Below are 20225 nucleotides of genomic sequence, written 5' to 3'. Positions count from 1 at the left end.
TAAGAACAACCCTTGGTATATTGGCTATATATCACAACCCCCCCCGTGCATTATTGCTCAAGTATGTCACATCACTTACAATGCGGTTCACTTTGAAGCAAATTATCATTTAAAAAGGGCTATAGTATAAAAATGACATTACATTCATTGATTGAGATATGAAAGCGAGCAGACGTCAGGAAAAATTAGGTTAAAGTGAACTGTATACATTGGAGTCAAAACAATGAAGGATAACATAGTAAAAAATAATCACGAGGCAAGTTAATAACACAAAATTCAATTGATTGTCTTTGAGCAGATGAAAGCAATGCTCTAGTAATGGATAGACAGCTCCCTGCTCTTACCTAATCTTGTCTGTGAAAGGCATTCTGTGAATGGGCGAGAAGTTTCCCAGGCCACATGGGCCTGTGCTGCCGGGCATCATGGGAATTGGAGGAAAGTGAGGGTTGGGCCCCATACTGCCGTTTATCATTGGCATGCGGGGAAACATTCCATGGTCGCCTGCAACAGAGAGCATAGAGACGATGTCGGAGAAGTAGTTCCAGAAATACATATGCATGTCCTGTTGATTATGTGAACATGATATTCATATAAATCAATGTTCATTCAATAAATGCTCATATCCATTCATTCATATAGATTGATTTCCACAGTCAATAGTTCATTATAAACTCAGCAAAAAAATATACGTCCCTTTTCAGGACCCCGTCTTTCAAAGATAATTCGTAAAAATCCACAGATCTTCATTGTAAAGGGTTTAAACTCTGTTTCCCATGCTTGTTCAATGAACCATAAACAATTAATGAACATGCACCTGTGGAACGGTCGTTAAGAAACTAACTGCTTACACACAATAGGCAATTAAGGTCACAGTTATGAAAACTTAACTCTGAAAAACACCAAAAGAAAGATGCCCAGGGTCCCTGCTCATCTGCGTGAATGTGCCTTAGGCATGCTGCAAGGAGGCATGAGGACTGCAGATGTAGCCAGGGCAATAAATTGTCCTGGCCGTACTGTAAGACGCCTAAGACAGCGCTACAGGGAGACAGGATGGACAGCTGATCATCCTCGCAGTGGCAGACCACGTGTAACAACACCTGCACAGGATCGGTACATCCGAACATCACACCTGTGGGACAGGTACAGGATGGCAACAACTGCCCGAGTTACACCAGGAACGCACAATCCCTCCATCAATGCTCAGACTGTCCGCAATAGGCTGAGAGAGGCTGGACTAAGGGCTTGTAGGCCTGTTGTAAGGCAGTTCCTCACCAGACATCACCGGCAGCAACATTGCCTATTGGCACAAACCCACCGTCGCTGGACTAGACAGGACGTAAGTGATGTGTATAGCCTCGTTATTGTTATTGTGTTACTTTTTATTACTTTATATTTTAGCCTACTTGGTAAATATTTTCTTCTTTAATTGCACTGTTGGTTAAGGGCTTGTAAAAGTAAGCATTTCACGGTACTAGTCTACACTTGTTGTATTCGGGCGCGTGTGGCAAATAACGTTTGATTTGACTGCCAAAAAGTGCTCTTCGCTGACGAGTCGCGGTTTTGTCTCACCAGGGGTGATGGTCGGATTCGCATTTATCGTCGAAGGAATGAGCGTTACCCCGAGGCCTGTACTCTGGAGCGGGATCGATTTGGAGGTGGAGGGTCCGTCATGGTCTGGGGCAGTGTGTCACTGCATCATCGGACTGAGCTTGTTGACATTGTAGGCAATTTCAACACTGTACGTTACAGGGAAGACCTCCTCCCTCATGTGGCACCCTTACTGCAGGCTCATTCTAGCATGACAATGCCACCAGCCATACTGCTCGTTCTGTGTGTGATTTCCTGCAAGACAGGAATGTCAGTGTTCTGCCATGGCCAGTGAAGAGCCCGGATCTCAATCTCATTGAGCACGTCTGGGACATGTTGGATCGGAGGGTGAGGGCTAGGGCCATTACCCCCAGAAATGTCCAGGAACTTAAAGGTACCTTGATGGAAGAGTGGGGTAACATCTCACAGCAAGAACTGGCAAATCTGGTGCAGTCCATGAGGAGGAGATGCACTGCAGTACTTAATGCAGCTGGTGGCCATTTTGACCCCCCCTCCCCCCCTTTTGTTCAGCGAAACATGATTCAATTTCTGCTAGTCACGTCTGTGAAACTTGTTCAGTTTATGTCTCAGTTGTTGAATCTTGCTATATTTACACGTTACATTTGCTGAAAATAAACACAAGTTGACAGTGAGAGGACATTGCTTTTTTTGCTGTGTTCATTTAAATTCCCAGCAAACTAATGCAATTCTCCAACAGGCTTGAGGTGGTGGTGGTACCTGGGTTTGGAATGGCCACGGCTCTAGGTACATTGGGCCCAGGGTGGGCCGGTTGGGGGTGAGGCAGCTGTGGAGGCTGGCTGGTGCTGGGACTCAGGACCGCTGTGAAGAGGTCCTCCACGTCTTTACCCTCCAGCTCTGTAGAGGGTGACAGCAATGAAATAAATAGCGTTCACGCACATACTTTAAACCATCATCAACAGGTGGTGATTGAATGTTTCACGGTTATCTTTGAATTCTATGGAACTGATTATCTCTGACATACAAATTAATGAACAACCTTTTGAAAACTCTAAGTTAGACTTATATAATCAAAACCACAAACCTGGGATTTTGTAGAGCTTACTGAGAATTGCACCTGAAAAAAAGAAAAGAAATGCATATTACATTGCTGCAATGTTATACACTTTATCCTGCTCGTTTGATTGAACCAAGCAAGCCAGTTAACAAATCCTGGGGATCAAACATAGAATTTCATCAGATGGGGTGTAGGTCAATTGCAACTCTGAGGAATGCACAACAACCTCAACTAAAACCTGCATGGATTTGGTTATGCGTCAATGTGTTAGGCCAGACATTGGTTTTGACAGAGCCAGGAAGCCGCTAAGCAGTTATAACACACAGGGAGCAAGTCAGGCGGGTAAATCTCTGCCAAGGGAATAAGGTTGACCTCCCTATTTGTCAACACTGATACTTTGCGGGAACTTCAGTTAAACTGAGCATTTATTTACTTAGTGTTCCATGATTTTGCAATGTGGGATGTGATTTGACCACCAATGCCTTCTATACACAGCAGTTGTTCCATGTGGTGGATACTATAAAGACCACAATCATCAACAGAGGCACGCAACTCTAAGAAGAAAAACATTTCTCATGATTGACTTTTAGGGCCAGTTTCCCAGACACAGATTAAGCCTAGTCCAGCTTTATAGATGTGTCTCGGAAACCGACCCTGAATCTATGTACTGATGTCGAGCTGGGAAACCATTTAGGCCAGAGAGTCACACACTAACATACGTCAAATAGATCAGTGAGACAAGAGGAAACAGACACTGAAGCCCTGGAGGACTGGATATGTAAACCTCTGCTATTCACCAATGACACCGAGTGTGCACAGAGAGGAAGAGGTGAAGCCAGAGGTTTCACTCTCGACAAAATCTGTCCAAAATAAGCCCAATACATTTCGCCTGCCTTTGGGACAACCACTCCCATTGTTAGGGTGGAGACATGATAATATAATCATTGTATATAGATCTCTGGAAGACAGACAGAATTCAACATGGCCGCCTTACCATCTGCGACCATCTTGTCCAGTTCTGGGCTCAGGATGACATCCAGAGGCTCCTCCTGTAGAGCCCTGGGCCCCCGGCCTGCCGAGCCCTGACAGGGCCCAGTGGGATCATCAGGTATGGGGTCCATGTCCAGACCAGCTAGCAGATGGCAGAGGAAGAAAAAGAGAGAAGAGACAAGAGGAGAGAGTGAGAGAAGAGGAGAGTGAGAGGAGAGAGTGAGAGAAGCGAGAGAGAAGCGAGAGAGAGGAGAGTGAGGGAAGCGAGAGAGAGGAGAGTGAGAGAAGCGAGAGAGAGGAGAGTGAGGGAAGCGAGAGAGAGGAGAGTGAGAGAAGTTAGAGAGGAGAGAGAGAGGAGAGTGAGAGAAGCGAGCGAGGAACGAGAGAGAAGACAGAGCTGATCCTTCATGTCATGGTGGTAAAATAAACTGTCCATGATCTCGCATTATATACCCCCCAATGCTTGTTTTTCTTCCTTCGTCTTCCCGTAATTCAATCTTCTAAGTATAACGACAAACTAATTTGTGTTGCCTGCTCAACTGAGTGTGGAAAGAGGTGTGGGAGGGGCGCGGAGCAGCCGTCCCTTAAAAAAAATAGCCACACTACCTCCATAATCAGTTCCCATACTGCCCACATTAGAGTAGACAAGGGCTTAATCAATGAAAAGAGTTCTGGGAGACTGCAATGATTAATCATCATAACCTCAGTCGTCAACATCAGAGGGGGGTCCGAGGTCAACGCACATTTTACTGTGGTGCACTCTCGACTTGTTTGCTTCTTTTTTATTTATTTTTGTTGGGAAAAGCTACTTCGCTTGTGACCTTGAATTAACTTGATATATGGGAAGAGACAAAGTACATGGAGACCGCAGCTACTGCATATGGTGCTGAAGGTAAGGAATGAAGGCTAAAGGTACAACATTGTTTTATCTGTTTTGGGGCCTTCAGGCGTTCTCAAATAATCTGTCTGAGTAATACAAGGGTGAAAAACAAAGAAGAAATCACTATACAACACTGAAAAACAGGATAGATGAAATACATTGTGAAACAATGCCGACTCGAGACCACATAGAAAAAAGAAAATCTAATTTTCCACGCTGGCAAGGTTTTCTTTGCTACTCAGGTAAGTGCTCCATGGAATGACTGAACTGTGTGAAACGTGGAGTCATTTATAGTTCAAGCTTTGTTACATTCTATGACTAGAGGAAGTTCAGACTTTGAAACCCATACTCAACAAACTCAGCTGGGGTGAGGAGATAGAAAGCACTAAAACACATCAAATGAAAACAAAAGTTTATAGCAGCGTGTGTGGTCAGCTTTTTGCTAAACCTCAGGTATATAACCCAGGTTTTTCATGAAGAAACCAACTGAAGTACATTAAAGTTATGACATTTGTATTAAACAACATTATTTAAAAGAGCAACTCATCACTTTCACCTCGAGCCCTTTTTTCCCACAGAATATCACTCAACAGTCCATAGATGGGTCAATAGACATGCAGATTGGTGAGTGGTTGTAAAATCACAGTAGTTAGTCAAAAAGTCTGTACAGTGCTACAGCGTGAGAAAATGGGGAGCGCAGAGAAGGAAGGACATGAAAAAATGCAGAGAGCGTAGAAAGTGTTAGAGGGGATGGGGTCCCAAAGCATCCCAAAAGTGGGAGAAGGGGAGGGGTAGCAGGTCTGCTCCTAAGAGGCCAGACGGGCCCGAGGACGTCTCTTACCAAACGGAGAGGAAGAGCAGTCGACTTGGAAAGGGCATAAATCAAGACCTACAGGAACCCAAAACCAGAGGATTATAAACTGAGGGGGAGAAAAGCAGGTGTGATAAAATGCTATGCTAACACTTTACTTGAAGCAGCCCACTGTGATGCAACACCACTTTGGCAATAGTAGTGACATAAAACCAACCATCACGACAAGAGTCCTAACACAGGCCTGGGTTCAAATAGTATCGGAACCCATAAAAATACTTAAACTGAGCTTGAATGAGCTTGTCTGGTACAATGTAACCAATGTTTTTTTTTAAACAAACGCTCAACAAATTTGAAAGAAAACCAATACAATTTGAACCCAGTTCTGGTTGTTATTAACCGTCGTCTATGAGGAGTGTTATGTCACTCCATTATGCAGGCATCAAGATGGGCATTTCAAGAAAACTGTTCAAAAGCAAACCAAAATCAATGGACACAGACAGGAGTTACTGCAAACCAAGAGTATTACTCGAAGTACAAAACTATACAAGTGAAGGAAAATGCAAAATGATGAGTAAAGATGCAACAGAGAAATGTCACAGGTGCTTGTTTATGGAGTTGACCTTGCTAGCGACAAGGAGTGTGTGTGTGAGTGGGCAAAGAAGAAAGGAAGTGGAGGCAGACATTTTGGAGGAGGGCAGGGGAGGGGTCTACCTGAGTTGTGCCCAGACTTCACCAGATCATCCGACAGCATTCCCAGAAGATCTGCATCCGTGCTCAGGACGTCTGAAAGGTCCACTAAGGGATCCTCGGTATCGGCTGGAGATATAGACGATATACAGTTGAGGTCGGAAGTTTACATACACCTTAGACAAATACATTTAAACTTAGTTTTTCACAATTCCTGACATTTAATCCTAGTAAAAAATCCCTGTCTTAGGTCAGTTAGGGTCACCACTTTATTTTAAGAATGTGAAATGTCAGAATAATAGTAGAGAGAATTATTTATGTCAGCTTTTATTTCTTTCATCACATTCCCAGTGGGTCAGAAGTTTACATACACTCAATTAGTATTTGGTAGCAATGCCTTTAAATTGTTTAACTTGGCTCAAATGTTTCAGATAGCCTTCCACAAGCTTCCCACAATAAGTTTGGCGAATTTTGGCCCATTCCTCCTGATAGAGCCGGTGTAAATGAGTCAGGTTTGTAGGCCTCCTTGCTCGCACACGCTTTTTCAGTTCTGCCCACAAATTTTCTATAGGGTCTATTGAGGTCAGGGCTTTGTGATGGCCACTCCAATATCTTGACTTTGTTGTCCTTAAGCCATTTTGCCACAACTTTGGAAGTATGCTTGTGGTCATTGTCCATTTGGAAGACCCATTTGCGACCAAGCTTAACTTCCTGACTGATGTCTTCAGATGTTGCTTCAATATATCCACATAAGTTTCCTTCCTCACGATGCCATCTATTTTGTGAAGTGCCCCAGTCCCTCCTGCAGCAAAGCACCCTCACAACATGATGCTGCCCCCCTCCAAACATAACAATGGTCATTATGACCAAACAGTTCTATTTTTGTTTCATCAGACCAGAGGACATTTCTCCAAAAAGTAGGATCTTTGTCCACATGTGTAGTTGCAAACCGTAGTCTGGCTTTTTTGTCAATTTTGGAGCAGTGGCTTCTTCCTTGCTTAGCGGCCTTTCAGGTTATATCGATATAGGACTCGTTTTACTGTGGAAATAGATACTTTTGTACTAGTTTCTTCCATCATCTTCACAAGGACCTTTGCTGTTGTTCTGGGATTGATTTGCACTTTCGCACCGAAGTACATTCATCTCTAGGAGATAGAATGCGTCTCTTTCCTGAGCGGTATGACAGTAAACTTCTGACCCACTGGGAAAAACAAAAGCTGAAATAAATGATTCTCTCTACTATTATTCTGACATTTCACCATCTGAAAATAAACTGGTGATCCTAACTGACCTAAAACAGGGAATTTGTACTAAATGTCAGGAGTTGTGAAAAACTGATGTATTTAAATGTATTTGGCTAAGGTGTATGTAAACTTCTGACTTCAACTGTATATATATGCGTACATGGTTTTCCGTAACATCTAAGAGAACTAACACTTTCCAAGGACCGTAGTCAAACTAAAAGCTGGTGAATGTCTCAAAACAAGCAAACCTTTCAAGTTATTACTGTGCTTCCCTCTGCCACAAATGACAAGAGGGGGAATATAGCAGAGTGGACGAATGTGTCCTCCATGACACTAGAGACAAACAGGCTGTTATGAAAGTGAACTTGTCTATTGAAAACAACATAGGAAACCAAACTCTGCTGTTAATATCGCAGAAGGCAATCTGAAAAAACGTTAATCTAGAGCTTCTGTTTTGATAGTATCCAGTGTGTTCTTGTCACCATGTGTGTTCCTTGTAGGTAACTTGCAGTGCTGTTCATAGCGTGTTGGAGTAGAGTTTAAATGATTGTGGACGTGGAGAAGAGAACCAAAAACAAACAGACAGGGTGGAGAATGATGGGGGGTATGAGGGATAAAGAGAACATTTTCATCTTTAATAAGGAGCAAGAGAGATGTGAACATACGCAGTCCTGCTTTGCTGGAGATGGGTGTGGTGGTGGAGGTAGCACTGAGCAGCGGGTCCGACAAGGGGTCCAGGATGCTGGCGCTGGGGGGTTTGGTCTCTGCATGGGTCCCTGGGCTCTCCTCACAGAGCCCCGTGGACACCAGGCCTGCCTGACTGCTCTGCTTGCACTTGTCCAGCAGCTCCTCACAGAGCCCCGTGGTCAGCAGGCCTGCCTGCCTGCTCTGCTTGCTCTTGTCCAGCAGCCCCTTCCCGAAGAAGGCCTCCTGGTAACATACCACACAAACACACGGTCAATGAAATACAGAAAACAGAGAGAACACATACAGAAACACAACATAATTATCTTTCAAAAACAAAAACAAGAAACAATTGTCTCCATGTCAGAAGGTGGGATCCAGTTATGAATTCTAGATTTGAATTGAAATGAAAATGAATAAGGATTTATTGAATTATTACTCAATTCAAACACAGTATTTGAAATTAGAATGCGTGCTGAACACTAATGAACCAAAGTCGTATCGGGCTATGCTACTGCTAACCCACTGGTTTCCATTAAACTCAGGACTCCCTGCCAATTTTCTGAGTTGGAGTGGGAATAGCAGACTGAAGTCAAACACTAGGTGGTGGGGACTAAAACCTGTAGTGGTTCCCTGGAGATCGAACCTGCTGTTACATAGTTCCCCAGAGGAGGAACGGCCCAGACTCCAGTATGGCAGCGCTCTATCGGCCCCAGGGTTATCCAGACTCCAGTATGGCAGCGCTCTATCGGCCCCAGGGTTATCCAGACTCCAGTATGGCCCAGACGCATACAGAAAGAGTGAGGAGTGTACAGTGGAAGCATTCACCAGGGGTCTAATGCGACAGCGACATGGCTACAGAGCTGCATGCATATACTCTCTCTAGAGAGAGGAGCCCAGTTACATAGGAACTGAGAAAGCCACAGCCATATCAAGATGCACCAAGTCAACTCATAGGTCCACAAAAAGAGAAAGTTGACTCGAAACACAAGAATCACTGATAACAATCACCTGCATATACTAGTGTTTTGCACAGTATACAGAAACTTTTTCGATACTAGAACATGAAAAACATTTTGATACTAGAATTTTTGTTACTTTCAGTTGACAATAATAATTAGGGAACGGGTTATGTGTTGTCAAGCTAGCCACAATAAGGATTAGGCACAATAGTGGAATTTGAGGTTTGCCTTCAAAATAAAAGTATGTCATTGACAGTGATGCAAATGAATACAAATAGTGGAATTATACCATATATTATTTTGAAGGCAAACCGCAACGTCCACTATTGTCCCTAATCCTTATTGTGGCTTGCTTCACGTAGATGGGTCCGACCACCATTAATCAAATAAGAACTGTTTTAAAAATTAGGGTTATTTTAGATGACACCTAGCTATATACAGTGGGGCAAAAAAGTATTTAGTCAGCCACCAATTTTGCAAGTTCTCCCACTTAAAAAGACGAGAGAGGCCTGTAATTTTCATCATTAGGTACACTTCAACTATGACAGACAAAATTATTTATTTTTTTCTCTACAGAAAATCACATTGTAGGATTTTTTATGAATTTATTTGCAAATTATGGTGGAAAATAAGTATTTGGTCACCTACAAACAAGCAAGATTTCTGGCTCTCACAGACCTGTAACTTATTCTTTAAGAGGCTCCTCTGTCCTCCACTCGTTACCTGTATTAATGGCATCTGTTTGAACTTGTTATCAGTATAAAAGACACCTGTCCACAACCTCAAACAGTCACACTCCAAACTCCACTATGGCCAAGACCAAAGAGGGGTCTTTCAGCATGACAATGATCCCAAACACACCGCCCGGGCAACGAAGGAGTGGCTTTGTAAGTAGCATTTCAAGGTCCTGGAGTGGCCTAGCCAGTCTCCAGATCTCAACCCCATAGAAAATCTTTGGAGGGAGTTGAAAGTCTGTGTTGCCCAGCAACAGCCCCAAAACATCACTGCTCTAGCGGAGATCTGCATGGAGGAATGGGCCAAAATACCAGCAAGTGTGTGAAAACCTTGTGAAGACTTACAGAAAACGTTTGACCTCTGTCATTGCCAACAAAGGGTATATAACAAAGTATTGAGATACACTTTTGTTATTGACCAAATACTTATTTTCCACCATAATTTGCAAATAAATTCATAAAAAATCCTACAACGTGATTTTCTGGATTTTTTTCTCATTTACTCTGTCATAGTTTAAGTGTACCTATGATGAAAATTACAGGTCTCTCATCTTTTTAAGTGGGAGAACTTGCACAATTGGTGGCTGACTAAATACTTTTTTTGCCCCACTGTAGTTAGCTAGCTAACTATATAGCTACTGAAACAGATTATGTTGTGTTATTTGACAGAGAGAGAGAGAGGGAGTCCCTGAGCCGAGGAGCAACCCTGGAGAAGACCCTGTCACAGAAGCTCTGAAGCTTGGACCTGGGGATGACAAGGTGGCCTACTGTGTTGGAACGGAGTGTGCGTGCGGGGTGGTAGGGGAGAAGGTCTGAGAGTTAAGGGGGGCCAAGGTGGTGAAGGGCTTTGTACACCCTGTATAACTGCAGCGGAGTCTGAGCTGTGGCGATTGAGGGAGACGTAGTGGGTCTGGTTTGTGACGTAGTGTTAGGGTTTTGTATAAATCTAGCAGCCGTAGGAATCCATGTGTCTTGGATAGGATGTGATCCTGCACTCACTATAAACCAATAGAACTCAAATGCCCTAATAAACCCACACTCACCCAGAGACAAGGGTACATACAACCACACTGAGAGCCTGAACACAGTGACACATCATCACCTGCAAGGCTGGTTGGGTTGCTATGTGTTTAAGTAAGTCAACTGCACTTCCATTACATTTAACTGCTCAAAAACTATCGTTGTGAATGCTCCCCGCTGTGGTAAAACATTAAAAGCCTAATGCGCCGGGTATTTAAATAATTGATTAAAGTCATTTCTCTGGTGAGGACCTTTAGGTTTCATTTTTGAAGCGCAGCATACAAGAAAGCCTATAGTGACAGCTGGTGCTCTTAACACATGGTTGCCCCCACGAATGCTGAGCATACTGGATCATTTAAAGGCGTGGCACAGAGAGGGCAACATCTCTCCGAGACGCCATTTAAATGCCGAGGATTTGTTGGTAAATCATGAAGGTAATACATCTTAGAAGGGGGCAGCATACTACTTGTTTGGTGGGGAAATAGTTGCTACTACTAAGTGCTTGGCAGGTGTCCTATAGAATATTAACAATTCTAATGTGGTACAGAACACGATTAAAGGTCCAGTGCAGTCAAAAACATGATTTTCCTGTGTTCAATATACACTGAACACCTTCCTAATATTGAGCTGCACCCCCTTTTGTCCTCAGAACAGCCTAAAGCATTCCACAGGGATGCTGGCCCATGTTGACTCCAATGCGTCCCACAGTTTTGTCAAGTTGGCTGGATGTCCTTTGGATGGTGAACCATTCTTGATACACTAGAGCAACTGTTGAGCGTGACATATCCAGCAGTGTTGCAGTTCTTGACACTCAAACTAGTGTACTTGGCGCCTACTACCATACCCTGTTCAAAGGTACTTTCATCTTGCCTATTCACCATCTGAATGGCACACATACACAATCCTTGTCTGAATTGTGTCAAAGCTTAAAAATACTTATTTAACCTGTCTCCTCCCCTTCATCTATACTGATTGAAGTGGATTTAACAGCTGACATCAATAAGGGATCATAGCTTTCACCTGGTCTATGTCATGGAAAGAACAGGTGTTCCTAATATTTTGTACACAGTATGAGGTTGGAATATAACTGTCCATTTGTGAAAATTATGCTAATGCCCTTTTAGTGTAAGAGCTATTTGAAAAGGCTGCATGAAATGTCTGACTGTTTTAGTGGGATGGAGTTTGGCCTGCCTGGTGACATCACCAGGTGGTAAATGAGTTAATAGACCAAAAAGAAAGACCTCTCTGCCAATAACAGTTAGTTTTCAGTTTCCCCTCCCCACTCAGACCACTCCCAGACAGTCCGAGCAACATGATAGCTTGAGAAGTTGTTTCTTTATCATTTTAATTGAAAACAATCACAGTAAGGTAGCTAATTGTTATCCAGAAATGATTTGATATTGAGATAAAAACGGCTGCATTGGACCGACATCATGTAGCCACACTAGCACCTTTGTGCTGATTAGATGACTTAATGCATACTTCACCTTTTCCTATAAATAGCTTTATAAGACAGTGTTTGCATGATAACATAATTAAAGTGAACATTGTAGACCAAAACTGATATCATTCTTGTACACGAGACTGAAAGTCACCTGCAGGTATGAAGGAAACTCCTCTTCCAGTTTGGTTTTCTTTTTGCGGTATCTTTTCTTGACTTTCTCCTGACATTCAGGCACCGGTGGGGTCTCCTCCGCTGGGGTACTCTCTGTCTCGTTCCACCCTGCAACACACCGACAGGAGGTCACAACCTCAAAGTAACATTCTGGGAACCCGCTTTTTACTGGGTTAAGTGATTGATTCTGCGTGGAGTGCCAGATGGGTGGGATTTGCACGTTTGGGACGATTCCATTGTCCTTACCCTCCGCTTTGCACATTGGGTTCTCAGGTAACGACCACGTCGAGTCTTTCCTGGATAGGGATCGTTTGGCTATGCCTTGTCCCGTCCTGCTTCTCTGGCGGACCATAAACCCTCCAATACCTGGCCGGGAGACACAGGGGAGGAGAGATGAGACAGTGTTCAGCAGTAGAATAAAATACTTGATTAATGTTGCCGGGGCTCTAATTTTGTCAAACATGAGAGGAGGGTCTGACAGTCCAATCCTTGACATTAATCTTCATTACTCAGTGACCTATGCACACAGAGCCTGAGGGTTGTGGGGGGGAGGGGGTTGTTTGGGGCAGAGAGAAACTATCATTGTGTGTTGAACAGAGGGAAAGAGCATGAGTGAGTGTGTGACAGAGAGAACAAATGAAAGAGTGAGTGTGTGTGGAACTCATCTCCGAGCCACTATATGAGAGAGAGGGAACGAGAGGGAGAGAACAAGAGTTTTTTTCTGGATAAAATTGGGGCCTCCGTTTTAAAGCGGATTTCCTCATGTGATGGAGATAACATTTAGCAGTTTCAAAGCAAAATTAATGCAATTCTACACATTTTGCCATGAGGCTGAGATTTTTTCTTCTTCCAGTTTTAAAGCAGATTTCTTGCAAACCTACACCTTTTGCCATAGCTTATGCTATCTGATTGACTCATAAAATCATTGGGGGCCCCATGCCATAAAAATACTCCTGAATGCATTATTTTTGTAATTTTAGAATCATATAGGTCCATTATCTTTTCTAGGTACCTTATATCTGGTTTAAGTCATTAATGTTTTTTTATTTGACTGTTTGGACAAAGGCAGCTCGAAAAACACACTTAGGTGGCCCACCCAATACTGGAGAGGTAGAAAAAGGGAGAATTTCAGGTGAGCCTATTTCTGGATAGCTTGGGTATTGAGAGAAAAGCCCCTTTGGTCTGAAAGCAGACAGACAGAGCTTTCCAGCCTTCCGTAAGCTGCCTCAGAGCAAGAGGGGAGACTTCAGATGATTTATGTGTTTGGACATGAGAGGAAACAGCCGTTTGAGATCAGAGTACCCAGGGTACCAACCCTCTAAAAGAGATCCTACTCTGAGACAATTCCATGGCAGGGCTTTTTCTGCCATTGAAAACGTTGGGCGTTATTGTTTTTACTGCCCGCCTAAGAAAAAAATAAAGTTATTTATATATAGAGTACCAGTCAAAAGTTTGGACACCTACTCATTCAAGGGTTTATATTTTAACTATTTTATGCATTGTAGAATAACAGTGAAGACATCAAAACAGCATGGCTACCAAAGCATTCTGCAGCGATAAGCCATCCCATCTGGTTTGCACTTAGTGGGACTAGCATTTGTTTTTCAACAGGACAATGACCCAACACACCTCCAGGCTGTGTAAGGACTATTTGACCAAGAAGGAGAGTGCTGCATCAGATGACCTGGCCTCCACAATCACCTGACCTCAACCCAATTGAGATGGTTTGGGATGAGTTGGAACGCAGAGTGAAGGAAAAGCAGCCAACAAGTGTGAACTCCTTCAAGACTGTTGAAAAAGCATTCCAGGTGAAGCTGGTTGAGAGAATGCCAAGAGTGTGCAAAGCTGTCATCAAGGCAAAGGGTGGCTACTTTGGTTACTACATGATTGCGTATGTGTTATTTCATAGTTTATGTCTTCACTAGTTTATGTCTCTAGACCGTGAAGATGGGGGCCTCTAAAATGTTCTCTCAAAATAAGCCGTGTCGACAGGCTGACTGCACCCATTACCACGCCCACCATCTAAGCCCCTTTTGATCCAGGAAAAAACCCTGAATGGAGAAATAACTGTACCTAAATTAAGGAACACAAAGATATGGGATTCTATTACCACTAGTTAAAAATAGCCAAATTACAAAAACATAGTCGTTCCTCCTTTAAAAGTTGCGAGCTTACACCGCGGGACTTAGAGGTACCCACAGCGTCACAGCTTCATTGCTCCAGCTTTTATGTAGAGACCCATCCACTTGGCAAGATGTGGCTGGGAGTTATTGCATTTCTTTCACATGACCCATCATTTTAGACAAGTTTACCTTGGTAAGCGACATCTAATATTCATTAAATATTTTTTATCTGGACACTTTCTGTTCACCTGGAATTTTTTTGTTTTTGTAGGCTACTACTTTTACCACTTTTAGTCTTCATCTTTACTACACTACTCACTGTTTAGCACATGACCTCACATGTGACTCTAAAAAGAGATGGGTGGGGCTGGCTCAAGAGGGTGTGAACAATGCTGAATGGGTGTAGACAAAGGAGCGCTCTCCAGTAGGTACCAAAACATTCAAAGGCCAACTCAAAAGTGAGTTGACAAGTTTATCCACTTTCAAAGCAGAATTACTTTCCCATTTATTCCTCAACTGTAGTGTATGATGTATCATTTTCTAGCTCTGGGTCTCTACTTTTATCCAGTGTAAAAAAATAAAAAAAACAATTTCAAATTTTGCTACATAAGACCGATTTGAGCCGGTCGGTCACATATGGGTGATTGTAAATGGGACAATTGAGGAAATGTATTGCGATATGGATTTTTGTCCATATCACCCAGCTCTACTGGTATGTTATTGGTGAGAATGTCTGCAGCCAATTGCCTTTTTCTCTGTTCACCAGAGCAGGGTAGAATAAAGTGACGGTTCATAACAAGTGACCTGGCATACAGGAGACACGATGTCGTCTCCACCTCTCCCTCCCCCATCCATCTCTCCTCCCGCCCCCCTGTCAGACCCAGCTACTTGACATGGGCGAGTGTGTGTGGCTCTCTCTGCCATAGACATGCACACAGCTTACACACTTAGGAATGAACACATGCACAGGCAAACACATATACCACACACGCACAGACAAACACTTACACCGGCATTCACATCTAAGGGAAATGTGCAGACACACAAGTCTTTAATGTTTTGTTAATCAAACGCTCAAGCGCAGGAAATGTTGAAGGCACTTCCTTCTAGGGCCGTTTTATTCTTGGATATTGTGTTTGCCTGTGTACTGTAGTGGAGGCTGCTGAGGGGAGGACGGCTAATAATAATGGCTGGAACGGAGCAAATGGAATGGAATCAAACCATGTCTTTGATATCATTCCACAAATTCTGCTCCAGTCATTACCACAAGCCCGTCCTACCCTATTAAGTTGCCACCAACCTCCTGTGGTGTAATGCTAAATAGCTAATCAAATGGCTACTTGGACTACCTGCATTGACCATTTTTTGCACCAACTTTAGCTGGAATGTACCCACACACTCAAACATAGCGCCTTCAGAAAGTACTCACTCCACATGTTGTGTTACAGCCTGAATTCAAAATTGATACACAATAGCCCATAACGACAAAGTGAAAACATATTTTTAGAAATCTTCGCAACTTCAGTGAAAATGAAATACAGAAACATCCACACCCCACATGTTAGAATCAACTTTGGCAGCGATTACAGACGTGAGTCTTTCTGGGTAAGTCTCTAAGAGGTTTGCACAACAGGATTGTACAATATTTGCCCATTATTCTTTTTAAAAAATTATTCAAGGTCAAATTGGTTGTTGATCATTGCTAGAGAACCATTTTCAAGTCTTGCCATAGATTTAAGCAGATTTAAGACTAGACTAACTCGGCCACTCAGGAACAGTCACCATCTTCTAGGCAAGCAACTCCAGCGTAGATTTGGCCTTGTGATTTAGGTTATTGTCCTGCTGAATTCTTCTTCCAGTGTCTGGGGAAAAGCAGACAACCAGAATTTCCTCTAGAATTTTGACTGTGCTTCTGTTTCTTTTTTATCCTGAAAAACTCCCTAGACCTTAACGATTACAAGCCTACCCATAACATGATGCAGTCACCACTATGCTTGAAAATATGGAGTGTTACTCAGTAATGTTATCTATCAGATTTACCCCAAACATAACACTTGGTATTCAGGATAAAAAGTTTATTGCTTCACCACATTTTTGTTGTGTGAAATTATTGCTTTAGTGCCTTGTTGCAAACAGGATGCATGTTTTGGAATAGTTTCCTTCTTTTCACTTGTCAATTTGGTTAGTATTGTGGAGTAACTACAGTGTTGTTGATCCATCCACAGTTTTCTCCGATCACACCCATTAAACTCTAACTGGTTAAAAGTCAACATTGATCTCATAGTGAAATCCCTGAGCAGTTTCCTTCCTCTCTGGCAACTAATTTCAGAAAGATGCCTGTATCTATGTAGTGACTGGATGTATTGATACACCATACAAAGTATGCTCAAAGGGATATTCAATGTCTGCTTTTTTTTACCCTTCTACCAATATTTTTTAAATTTTTTTATTTTACCTTTATTTAACCAGGCAAGTCAGTTAAGAACACATTCTTATTTTCAATGATGGCCTAGGAACAGTGGGTTAACTGCCTGTTCAGGGGCAGAACGAATAGGTGTCCTTGTGGTTAAATCTGTGTTAGAAATTCACTGCCCGACTCAGGGACCTTACAGATAATAGTATGTGTGTGGTACAGAGATGAGGTAGTCATTCAAAAATCATGTTAAACACTATTATTGCACAGAGAGTCTATGTGACTTGTTAGGGAACATTTTATTCCTAAACTTACTAAGGCTTATCATTTTTTATTAATTTGTAAAAAAAATATTAAAATCTAATTCCACTAATGACATTACGGGGTACTGTAACAAAATATCTCAATAGAATCCATTTTAAATTCAGGCTGTAACAAAATGTGGAAAAAGTCAAGGGGTGTGTGAACTTTCTGAAGGCACTGTACTTACACTGACATCCCAGCAAGCACAATCACTTTACCCCCATCTACAGTATATAGCCATGTTACTGCCTGGTACTCCCGGTATATAGCCATGTTACTGCCTCACTTACCCCCATCTACAGTATATAGCCATGTTACTGCCTGGTACTCCCGGTATATAGCCATGTTACTGCCTGGTACTCCCGGTATATAGCCATGTTACTGCCTGGTACTCCCGGTATATAGCCATGTTACTGCCTGGTACTCCCGGTATATAGCCATGTTACTGCCTGGTACTCCCGGTATATAGCCATGTTACTGCCTGGTACTCCCGGTATATAGCCATGTTACTGCTGGTGTTACCTCTCCGGTACTCCCGGTATAGAGCCATATAGCCATGTTACTGCCTGGTACTCCCGGTATAGAGCCATGTTACTGCCTGGTACTCCCAGTATAGAGCCATGTTACTGCCTGGTACTCCCGGTATATAGCCATGTTACTGCCTGGTACTCCCGGTATAGAGCCATGTTACTGCCTGGTACTCCCGGTATAGAGCCATGTTACTGCCTGGTACTCCCGGTATAGAGCCATGTTACTGCCTGGTACTCCCGGTATAGAGCCATGTTACTGCCTGGTACTCCCGGTATAGAGCCATGTTACTGCCTGGTACTCCATGTTACTGGTATAGAGCCATGTTACTGCCTGGTACTCCCGGTATAGAGCCATGTTACTGCCTGGTACTCCCGCCATAGAGCCATGTTACTGCCTGGTACTCCCGGTATAGAGCCATGTTACTGCCTGGTACTCCCGGTATAGAGCCATGTTACTGCCTGGTACCATCCCTGGTATATAGCCATGTTACTGCCTGGTACTGCCGGTATAGCCATGTTACTGCCTGGTACTGCCGGTATATAGCCATGTTACTGCCTGGTACTCCCGGTATAGAGCCATGTTACTGCCTGGTACTCCCGGTATAGAGCCATGTTACTGCCTGGTACTCCCGGGATATAGCCATGTTACTGCCTGGTACTGCCGGTATAGAGCCATGTTACTGCCTGGTACTCCCGGTATATAGCCATGTTACTGCCTGGTACTCCCGGTATAGAGCCATGTTACTTTTACTCGTTCTTGTTATTCACTGTGTATTTATTCCTCATGTCAATATTTCTATTTGCATTTAAGTTCATCTTATTTTGAACTCTGTTGGACCATCAGTAGTCATTTCACTGTTAGTCTACACCTGTTGTTAAACAAGCATGTGAGGAATAAAATGTGATTTGTACTGTGTGCCGGTGTACTGTGGTGTGTATGTGCACGCAATGCCCAACACATTGTGACAACTTCAACCAGAGAGAACAATATCACAGTAGCTGTGGCTGGAAATGGACAAGAACAGTGTTCCGCCAAGCGAGCAGAATTGGGTCCGGTGTACTTTATTACTGCGACAAATTCTTTAAGTCCACACAAGATAACAAGCATAGCGTGCAGTTCACTAAAAGATAAGGAAGCAATGTCTAGCGGGAAGAAAATCCACTAGCCAGGGATGTGGCCTACTGCTGTGAAACACTTCAGTGGAACTATTTTCTTTTTTTAAAGATAGGCAAATTAAAAAGTCCTATATAAAAATACAATTTCCGGGTGTTTTTTTTAAAGGAGATTATTCCTTTGAGTATATGAGTCAATGTTATTTTCCCGGAGCCCTCTTTCCAGAGCTTTAAAGGCCCACTCCGTAATAAAAAATGAACAATAAAAAAAGCTGAAGGACGGCTGTAAATGTCACACAGTGAGCCTTTAGAAAACAGTGCACTGTCCAGCGGAGCTGTCCTCTCAGATAAGTCTTCTCCCTCGCACTACCACAATCCTGCATCCCTCTCTCTCTCCTTCTCCTGCCGCCATCCACCACTCTCCTTCCCGCTCGACCTGTCCATTCATCCCTATCAACATCTTCATTCCATCTCTCATAAGTCAGCTCCCCCATTCCTTCTCTCTCCCTTAATACCTCCATCTCTCTCTCCATCCATCCACCCCCCCTTCCTACCACAATCATCCACCACTCTCCTTCCCGCTCTCTCCCCTGCTTCATTCATCCCTATCACAATACTCTTTCCATCTCCCGTAAATCTGCTCCACATCCTTTTTCTTCATCCCCCAACCCCCCTCTCGCTCTCCATCCCTCCACCCCCTCTCTCTCTCCATCCCTCTACCTACCACCATCATCCACCACTCTTTCCCTATCCATTAATCCCTATCAACATCCCCTCTCCCCTCTTCTCATATGATGCTACACATAAGATGTTCCTAAGAGCTGCTATAAAATCAGCTTAATCTGAGCCTTAACCCACTTGAGACTAAACTGACCCAAGGTCTGTGCTGACCTATGGAAGGGAGGTGGTCAGAGACCTGGCTAGGTGGGGCCAGAATAACAACCTATCCCTCAACGTAACCAAGACTAAGGAGATTATTGTGGACTACAGGAAACAGGAAAAGGAGGACCGAGCACGTCCCCATTCTCAACGACGGGGCTGTAGTAGAGCAGGTTGAGAGCTTCAAGTTCCTTGGTATCCACATCACCAACAAACTGGAATGGTCCAAACACACCAAGACAGTCGTAAAGAGGGCACGACAATGCCTATTCCCCCTCAGGAAACTAAAAAGATTTGGCATGGATCCTCAGATCCTCAAAAGGTTCGACAGCTGCACCATCGAGAGCATCCTGACTGGTTGCATCACTGCCCGGTACGGTAAATGCTCAGCCTCCGACCGCAAGGCACTATAGAGTCACTAACTGTACATACTACCTCAATTAACCAGACTAACCGGTGCACCCGCACATTGGCTACCCGCATTGTGTCTCGCCACCCCCTCTTTTACTGCTACTCTGTTTATCATACATGCATAGTCACTTTAACCACATGTACATACTACCTCAATCAGCCCGGCTAACCTGTATATATCCTCGCTACTTTTTATAGCC

The 20225-nt window shown here is 43.4% G+C and overlaps 1 protein-coding gene across 1 annotated transcript in view; it reads right to left on the bottom strand.

The window, feature by feature from the left end:
- The window catches only part of LOC135521673 (histone-lysine N-methyltransferase 2C-like), a 262868-nt gene that overhangs the window by 28823 nt on the left and 213820 nt on the right, over positions 1-20225 (bottom strand). The window contains 9 exon segments of the mRNA XM_064947353.1: positions 345-501; positions 2326-2463; positions 2651-2683; positions 3618-3755; positions 5335-5382; positions 6019-6123; positions 7904-8168; positions 12234-12361; positions 12500-12619. Of these exon segments, the coding sequence (XP_064803425.1) occupies positions 345-501; positions 2326-2463; positions 2651-2683; positions 3618-3755; positions 5335-5382; positions 6019-6123; positions 7904-8168; positions 12234-12361; positions 12500-12619 (1132 nt within the window).

The sequence above is a fragment of the Oncorhynchus masou genome, chromosome 30 (genome assembly GCF_036934945.1).
Source record: "Oncorhynchus masou masou isolate Uvic2021 chromosome 30, UVic_Omas_1.1, whole genome shotgun sequence".
Taxonomy (NCBI): domain Eukaryota; kingdom Metazoa; phylum Chordata; class Actinopteri; order Salmoniformes; family Salmonidae; genus Oncorhynchus; species Oncorhynchus masou.
This window is presented reverse-complemented; position numbering and strand designations above follow the sequence as displayed.